The 9,711-nt window shown below is 32.9% G+C and overlaps 1 protein-coding gene across 1 annotated transcript; it reads right to left on the bottom strand.

Annotated features, from left to right (window-relative positions):
- Positions 1 to 212: 212 nt before the first annotated feature.
- Positions 213 to 2,569, bottom strand: LOC120082701. Its single transcript, XM_039037979.1, has 3 exons — positions 2,087 to 2,569; positions 699 to 846; positions 213 to 432 (listed from the first exon to the last, which is right to left on the bottom strand). Exons 1-3 carry the CDS (start codon positions 2,244 to 2,246, stop codon positions 228 to 230), a joined length of 513 nt encoding a protein of 170 aa, XP_038893907.1. The 5' UTR covers positions 2,247 to 2,569; the 3' UTR covers positions 213 to 227.
- Between the last annotated feature and the right edge of the window lie 7,142 nt (positions 2,570 to 9,711).

The following is a 9,711-nucleotide window of genomic DNA, read 5'->3' on the forward strand; positions in this document are numbered from 1 at the left end:
ATTGGGTAAAACATAGAGTAATAATATATTTCTTGTATATGAAACAACGTTTGATAGAGGAAAATACAAACAGGGATCCTAATTTGAAAGGAGTAAGAAAACTGCTCCCAAATTGAAGGTTACAAAAGGAGAATTGTTACAAAAGAACTTAGAGCCTGAGCTCCATATGGAAGCAACAGAACAAATATTATCCAAAATCTCAAGAACAACCTCTCCAAATTTATCTATTACTTTCTGACAATAATTCCAAAGTCGTAAATATTGCACTTCATGTTGATGCACCTGAATTTTAAAAATATTATGATATGTACGTGCTTACAATACATTGGATAGTGACATTCACTAAGCGGAAAAAAGAACGTACCATATATTAAATAGTTTCGTCCAAGACGTCTTTTTAACTCTGCTTCAAAGTAAGTCCAATCACTTGGGCTGCATAATGCATTAATCAGGGAGACTCTAGCTGATAGCTAAACAAATATTAATACTATATTTTATTAGTATTATTATTGAATTTGACCTTTGCACTAATAATCCAAATGCCTTCCCTTTTATTTTTTTCCTCAAAAGCACAAAATTTCAGCCAAATGTATGCACGTACGTTATCATGGAAAATAAGAAATATGATTTCTTTTAAATTGTTTTTCTTACTATTTAATCTGGTATTAGTAATCATAACATTTAATCAATGGAAATACCTAGCCATGATTCCATGAACAAGGACAAGAAGATGATCAGGCTCGTTTTTCACATTTCCAATGCTACTTGATGACGAGAATGTTCCGAGGGTTGAAGTACTCATAGCTTGAGGTCCAAAGCCAGGTAATCTCCAACTGTGATTTGAGTCTGCAATTCATAAGATGTGCTGATATCCATCAATGAGATGTAAAAGAGAAAAGTTTGAAACCAGCTCAAACTGAAAGAAAAAAGACAGATTAGGGAAAAAAAAAATCTAGCATCCAAAACAAATAATTAAGCACGGATAAATTTCAAACAAAGTCTAACTGCTGTAGGTTACAAACTTGAGCTCTTTGGAGTCAATTTTTTTAAATAAAATTTAATAAAGTTTTTCGTACAAATTCCCAAAAAGTTTGTTATAATCCAGTTCAACAGACCTCCCTAAATAAAAATTTAAAAATATACATATAGGATTTATTCTTTCGCAACAAAATATTTTCTTTGAGCGGGTGGCTGCTTCTAGGTAAACCTCCTGGGTATCTTTGCACCCCTCTTTCAATGTCCAGTTCGATCGGATCCATTTGAAACTTTTCAAGTTTACCTAATTCTTCTCAAAAACAGAACTTTTAATATCCAGATAAGTTGCATTATCCGTTCGAAAAGCAGATACTTCCAAATCATGAAAAAGATTAATGAACCTGTACTCAAGATCCTAGCAGAGCCTTCCTAAAAAGGAAATTTGTAGTGTGGTGTAACCTTGAATTGAAATGTGCTTCCCACTAGAATAAAATAAGGCAAATGAACTATCAGCAAGTACAAATAAGCCTATATGACTATCGAAGTCATAGCGGTGCATTTATATTCGTCATAGAAATAAAAACTTCACTTGCCCATTAATGAATACGAAAAAGTTTAACGATGAGGAAACACAGACACCACAAATTATCGAAACCACACGGTTACTTTGGGTTATAAACCATTGATTGCTTATCTAATACAACCACATGCATTCAAGTGCAAGGATAGAGGCATATCTCCTCATCCACCAAAGTTAGGTTTGCATTACATCACCTTGACAATAAGAAGCCTACCTTTGCAAAGTACAGTTTTCTAATCAGAATCCACGATTAAACACAGAAGATTGATAATCCAGAACGAAGAGTTCGCGAATTTATACAGTATACGTAATTTGGATGATTCCAGCTATAACAGTATCAGAAAACCCATTAAGATTAAGCCAATTCAGGAAGGAAAAACAAAAACAAAACAAAACAAAACCCAATTCCCTTTTATCTTTCCATTCCGACCCATCAACAGCAAAGATTCAAATTCTTGAATCCAAAAATTAAATCGACAAAACAGCAGACATAAAAACAGGAATAGCGAAGAAGGAGAAGGCGAGAAGTACCAGAAGAGGAAGAACAGGGAGACGAGGGAGTGCAGGAGGAAGAGGAAGAGGAAGAGGAAAACGACGACGTTCCTACAGGTCCATGAGAAGAACCGGTTCTTTGAGCACCAAAAATGGGGTTGTAACAACAGCGCGCGTGAATGAAAGGCGCGAATGCCATATATATATTTACAATAACAAGAAAGGGAGAATTAGCAGAGGAAGCAAAGGCAGAAGAAAGAGAGGAGTGAGATTGTTGTCCAAGTGGAGTCAACAAGAAGCCATAACTTTCGTTATCCTCTTCGATTTCGATGATTAAGGCAAAAGCCCATGCCCTGCAAAATAGGTGGGGAGAATGAGAGAGAGAGAGAGAGCTAGGAAAATCTCGGCCGAATCAGTCGCCTGTTCTTGGAAGGACCTCCATTGATTATGGTCAAAAACCTTACACCTGTACAACTCCCAAGGAATGGAAAATCAATCAAATGAAAATCAAACACAACCAACCGAACGCCGTCGTGTATTTTATATATACACCGTATTGTATGGTTAGCTTTATACGGAATTCATACACATGCAATAATTGTGGAGAGATTTCTTTTTTGAGGCGGCAAAAAATTGATTATTATAGTAGTTACTATAGCTGAGTTATAATAGTTTATACTACGGTGTAGATTATTTTAGTAAAGAATAAAAAAATTGGTGAATGTTAAATAATAAAAACTATATCAAATAGTAAATGAGAGTTTTGAAATAGTGTTAATTATAGCTAATTAGAGACTACAAAATGAGATGATTATTATAGTTTTAGGATAATTTTTACCTCAAACACTCCCTAAATAGTTAACAAACGAAATCTTGGTCTCTATTAGCATTCCCTTTATAAATTGTAAAAACATATACAAATAGTATCTTTTATTTTATGAAAATTATAATTATTATTCAATCAATTTTTTTAAAAAAAAAAACTTAATTTTGAATAACTAAAGTTAAAATTTATTAAAATTACATGAATTAATATTAAAAAATTGAAAATAAATAAACTCAAATATAACGAAACTTAAAAAAACATAGAGACCAAAATATTATTTTAACCTAAAAATTACAACAATTATTTGAGCTTAAGGTGGCGGGTATCATACCTTAGAAAACACTTACATTCCAATATCATATATATTTTAGTGTAAGCTGCATTCAAATTAATAGGTAAATTTTGATATTTCTCCTTTCTCTCTTTTTTTTTTTTTTTTTTTAAGGTTCTTTTAATGATCTAACTTGCACAGTTGCGTTCCTAACAATAGATTTCAAATCTTGAGAAATTAGATGGGGACATGATCATAAATAATGCAGTAAGAATATATCTTATAACTGAAATTAATATACGATCTATTATAAATATTATGATAATAGATGTCTATTAGATGCTCATGCTTAATATTTATTGACCATGTATCATGTTTGTATTTCCTAAAGTATTATCCATGTGTCTCAATATTACACATTATATTTGTGTGTGTAATTCACCTGACCAATTGCCTATAAATAATAGTATTTGGTGGATTTTGGAAGATACACATTGGGCAAATTTCTTGAAAATTGGAGAAAGTGGAGAATTTAGATAAATTTCTTGTTTTATATTTTGCTAATTTATTTTATTTTGTTTATTTATATATTATGTTTAATTTATTTTAATATTTATTTATTTTATTATTATATTACATATATTTATTTTAATATTATATTTTATTAGTATTTGTGTTCTCATTGTACTCCTCAAGTTCACAACACGTTATCAGCACGAGCTCCTATATCGTTTTTTCTCGCTAAAGGTAGGTCCGAAAGGTATGTCAGTTTTTCTTCTTCATTATAATTAATAATTAAATATTGTTTACATATTTAATATATATTAATTTCTATATAAAAATAATTTTTGTATAAGTGTTACTATGAAGATATTATAAAATTAGAATTTGTAAGCATTTGATATTAATGATAATAACTATTTGTCATTAGTGTTTGATGCCAAAATACACCTGGATGTCATAAAATTATGATTGTTCTCACGAGATTTCAAGAAAATTTTATTTCGTGGAACTTAAACTTTGTATTTGTATTAATTTTGTGGAAAGTGAGTACAATCTCTAATACACAGTATTTTGATGCTTTCAAAATAAACTATAAACTTTTAAGCTAGTTGATCTTATTGGGTGATCGGTCTTTGGGCTTGTTGATCTTCTTGGGTGATCGGCCTTTGGGCTTGTTGATCTTCTTGGATGATCGGCCTTTGGGCTTGATGATCTTCTTGGATGATCGACCTTTAGGTTTGTTGATCTTCTTGGAGAATCGATCTTTGGACTTGTTGTTTTTCTTGGATGATCGGCCTTTGGGCATGTTGATCCTCTTGGAGGATTAGTGTTCGCACGAGGCTTCCGGAGAAACTTGTTTCGTGGAGTTGAACTTAAATTGGTGTTGATGTTGAAGTTGATTTGATGCAATGTGGTTCGATCTCTAGTACTTGATCCTCTGATTCTCTCTCAGTTGAATGCGTACGCTTGATTTGAGGAAGCGAAGCGCGTGATGATCGTGGAGTTGAAGTCTTGGAAGTATACTTGTATCTCGGAAGGACTTTAGTCTTTAAGGGTTTTCTATCTTCTAAGAGTGATGCTTTAGGAGTCTTGGGAGTCTTCTGCTTGTTGATGAATTCTCTTTGGACTCTCTAAATGTAGAATTGTTTGTATCTTCAAAGGACTTCAGTCTTCAGAATGCTTGAATCTTCAAAGAACTTCAGTCTTCAAAATGCTTGCATCTTCAAAGGACTTCAGTCTTCAGGATGCTTGTATCTTCAAAGGACTTCAGTCTTCATATGTGGTAAGCTTCATGAGTCAAGGAGTCTTCTGATTGTAAAGAATTCTCTATAAGCTCTCTGGAGTATAGAATTGATAACCTCTCCAAATGAGAACAACTTCTCTATTTATAGAGTTCACAGGTGGGCTTGGGCTTGACCCTTAGGTTTGAGGAGATTGAATCTTCAACTTGTAGGTTGTGAAGATACGGTCAATTTGTTGACATCTTCTAATCTTCAAAGCTTCAAATATTTCAGATCTTTAGTTCTTCAGAATTTGAGAACTTCAGTCTTCGAAGCTTGAAAAGCTTTGGTCTTCAGCACTTGAGAGCCCGAGTCTTGGATCTTGGGAGCTTAAATCTTCAGAGCCTTAATATGTCTTCTGATCTTCAGAGCTTTGATATGTCTTCTAATCTTCAGAGCTTTAGTGACTTCTGATCTTCAACGCTTTGGAGGAGTTATGTTCTTCAGATCTTTGAGCTTCAGACTTTAGATCTTTAGAGAGCTTTTGCCTTCAATTCTTTCAACCTCCTCCCAAATGAAAGATAATGTCTTTATTTATAGAGGTTTCTCATGGGCCTTATATGGGCTTGAGCCTAATTACTTTACTAGGCCAAAATTGGGTTTGAGCTAAAATTGGGCTTGGACCTATTTGTTGTTGGGCCAAAATACTGAGCTTAAGCTTAGTCTTTAATTTAGCCCAAAATTTCACCACGGGTTTGAATTGGGTTGGGCCCGAGCGACCTTAATTACTTGGTCCAATCCAACTTATAATTTTTCCAATAGGCTCGGGCTTTCATTGATGATGTGGCGAGAGAGATTTAGTTAAGCCAATTTTTCAGGAAAGTGAAAAACAAAAAACAAAACAAAACAAAACCAATTTCCCTTTTATCTTTCCATTCCGACCCATCAACAGCAAGATTCAAATTCTGAATCAAAATTAAATTGAAAAAAACAAAGCAGACATAAAAACGGAATAGCGAAGAAGGAGAAGGCGAGAAGTACCAGAAGAGGAAGAACAGGGAGACGAGGGAGTGAGGAGGAAGAGGAAGGAAAGAGGAAAACGACGACGTTCCTACAGGCCATGAGAAGAACGGTTCTTTGAGCACCAAAAATGGGTTGGTACACACAGCGCGCGTGAATGAAAGGCGCGAATGCCATATATATATTTACAATAACAAGAAAGGGAGAATTAGCAGAGGAAGCAAAGGCAGAAAAAGAGAGGAGAGAGATTGTTTGTCCAAGTGGAGTCAACAAGAAGCCATAACTTTCGTTATCTCTTCGATTTCGATGATTAGGCAAAGCCCTGCCTGCAAAATAGGTGGGGGAGAATGAGAGAGAGAGAGAGAGCTAGGAAATCTCGGCCGAATCAGTCGCCTGTTTCTGGAAGGACCTCCATTGATTATGGTCAAAACCTTACACCTGTACAACTCCAAGGAATGGAAAATCAATCAAATGAAAATCAAACAACAACCAACCGAACGCCGTCGTGTATTTTATATATACACGTATTGTATGGTTGGCTTTATACGGAATTCATACACCATGCAATAATTGTGGAGAATTTCTTTTTTGAGGCGGCAAAAAATTGATTATTATAGTAGTTACTATGCTGAGTTATAATAGTTTATACTACGGTGTAGATTATTTTAGTAAAGAATAAAAAATTGGTGAATGTTAAATAATAAAAACTATATCAAATAGTAAATGAGAGTTTTTGAAATAGTGTTAATATATAGCTAATTAGAGACTACAAAATGAGATGATTATTATAGTTTTTAGGATAATTTTTACTCAAACACTCCCTAAATAGTTTAACAACGAATCTTTGGTCTCTATTAGCATTCCCTTTATAAATTGTAAAAACATATACAATAGTATCTTTTATTTTATGAAAATTAAATATTATTATTCAATCAATTTTTTTTAAAAAAAAAAACTTAATTTTGATAGAATAAAGTTAAAATTTATTAAAATTACATGAATTAATATTAAAAATTGAAAATAATAAAACTCAAATATACGAAACTTAAAAAAACATAGAGACAAAAATATTATTTTAACCTAAAAATTACAAACATTATTTGAGCTTAAGGTGGCGGGTATCATACCTTAGAAAACACTTACATTCCAATATCATATATATTTTAGTGTAAGCTGCATTCAATTAATAGGTAAATTTTGATATTTCTCCTTTCTCTTTTTTTTTTTTTTTTTTAGGTTCTTTTAATGATCTAACTTGCACAGTTGCGTTCCTAACAATAGATTTCAAATCTTGAGAAAATTAGATGGGGACATGATCATAAATAATGCAGTAAGAATATATCTTATAACTGAAATTAATATCGATCTATTATAATATTATGATAATAGATGTCTATTAGATGCTCATGCTTATATTTATTGACCATGTATCATGTTTGTATTTCCTAAAGTATTATCCATGTGTCTCAATATTACACATTATATTTGTGTGTGTAATTCACTGACAAATTGCTATAAATAATAGTATTTGGTGGATTTTGGAGATAACATTGGGCAAATTTCTTGAAAATTGGAGAAAGTGGAGAATTTAGATAAATTTCTTGTTTTATATTTTGCTAATTTATTTTATTTTGTTTATTTATATATTATGTTTAATTATATTTTAATATTTATTTTTTATTTTATAATTATATATTTATTTTTAATATTATATTTTATTAGTATTTGTGTTCTCAATGTACTCTCAAGTTCACAACACGTTATCAGCACGAGCTTCCTATCGTTTTTCTCGCTAAAGGTAGGTCCGAAAGGTATGTCAGTTTTTCTTCTTCATTATAATTAATAAATTAAATATTGTTTACATATTTAATATATATTAATTTCTAATATAAAAATATTTTTGTAATAGTGTTACTATGAAGAATATTATAAAATTAGAATTTGTAAGCATTTGGATATTAATGATAATAACTATTTGTCATTAGTGTTTGATGCCAAAATACACCTGGATGTCATAAAAATATGATTGTTCTCACGAGATTTCAAGAAAATTTTATTTCGTGGAACTTAAACTTTGTATTTGTATTAATTTTGTGGAAAGTGAGTACAATCTCTAATACACAGTATTTTTGATGCTTTCAAAATAAACTATAAACTTTAAAGCTAGTTGATCTATTGGGTGATCGGTCTTTGGGCTTGTTGATCTTCTTGGGTGATCGGCCTGGGCTTGTTGATCTCTTGGATGATGCCTTTGGGCTTGATGATCTTCTTGGATGATCGACCTTTAGGTTTGTTGATCTTCTTGGAGAATGATTTTGACTTGTTGTTTTTCTTGGATGATCGGCCTTTGGCATGTTGATCTCTTGGAGGATTAGTGTTCGCACGAGGCTTCCGGAGAAACTTGTTTCGTGGAGTTGAACTTAAATTGGTGTTGATGTTGAAGTTGATTTGATGCAATGTGGTTCGATCTCTAGTATTGATCCTTGATTCTCTCTCAGTTGAATGCGTACGCTTGATTTGAGGAAGCGAAGCGCGTGATGATCGTGGAGTTGAAGTCTTGGAAGTATACTTGTATCTCGGAAGGACTTTAGTCTTTAAGGGTTTTCTATTTTCTAAGAGTGATGCTTTAGGAGTCTTGGAGTCTTCTGCTTGTTGATGAATTCTCTTTGGACTCTCTAAATGTAGAATTGTTTGTATCTTCAAAGGACTTCATCTTCAGAATGCTTGAATCTTCAAAGAACTTCAGTCTTCAAAATGCTTGCATCTTCAAAGGACTTCAGTCTTCAGGATGCTTGTATCTTCAAAGGACTTCAGTCTTCATATGCATGGTAAGCTTCATGAGTCAAGGAGTCTTCTGATTGTAAAGAATTCTCTATAAGCTCTCTGGAGTATAGAATTGATAACCTCTCCAAATGAGAACAACTTCTCTATTTATAGAGTTCACAGGTGGGTTGGGCTTGACCCTTAGGTTTGAGGAATTGAATCTTCAACTTGTAGGTTGTGAAGATACGGTCAATTTGTTTGACATCTTCTTAATCTTCAAAGCTTCAAATATTTCAGATTTTAGTTCTCATAATATAGGAACTTCAGTCTTCGAAGCTTGAAAGCTTTGGTCTCAGCACTTGAGAGCCGAGTCTTGGATCTTGGGAGCTTAAATCTTCAGAGCCTTAATATGTCTTTGATCTTCAGAGCTTTGATATGTCTTCTAATCTTCAGAGCTTTAGTGACTTCTGATCTTCAACGCTTTGGAGGAGTTATGTTCTTCAGATCTCTTGAGCTTCAGACTTTAGATTTTAGAGAGCTTTTGCCTTCAATTCTTTCAACCTCCTCCCAAATGAAAGATAATGTCTTTATTTATAGAGGTTTCTCAATGGCCTTATATGGGCTTGAGCCTATATACTTACTAGGCAAATTGGGTTTGAGCTAAAATTGGGCTTGGACTATTTGTTGTTGGGCCAAAATACTAGCTAAGCTTAGTCTTTAATTTAGCCCAAATTCCCCACGGGTTTGAATTGGGTTGGGCCCGAGCGACCTTAATTACTTGGTCCAATCCAACTTATAATTTTCCAATAGGCTCGGGCTTTCATTGATGATGTGGCGACTCATGATTCGCCGAAATTTCTTCTTCAACAAATGCCTCCTTTTCGAGATTTATGCACGTCTATACGGTGTGTGAATCTCAAAAAAATAATTTGGAATCAAATTATGATTTTGACTCTTTTAATTAATGCATCATCGTGATTTAAAATATAGAATTTAGCTCAAATTTTGATTTGAAATTTTGTTTGCTTGACACACGTTGCCAAGTAAACAAAGATGAATT

Source organism: Benincasa hispida, chromosome 8, assembly GCF_009727055.1.
Source record: "Benincasa hispida cultivar B227 chromosome 8, ASM972705v1, whole genome shotgun sequence".
NCBI classification, from domain to species: Eukaryota; Viridiplantae; Streptophyta; class Magnoliopsida; order Cucurbitales; family Cucurbitaceae; genus Benincasa; species Benincasa hispida.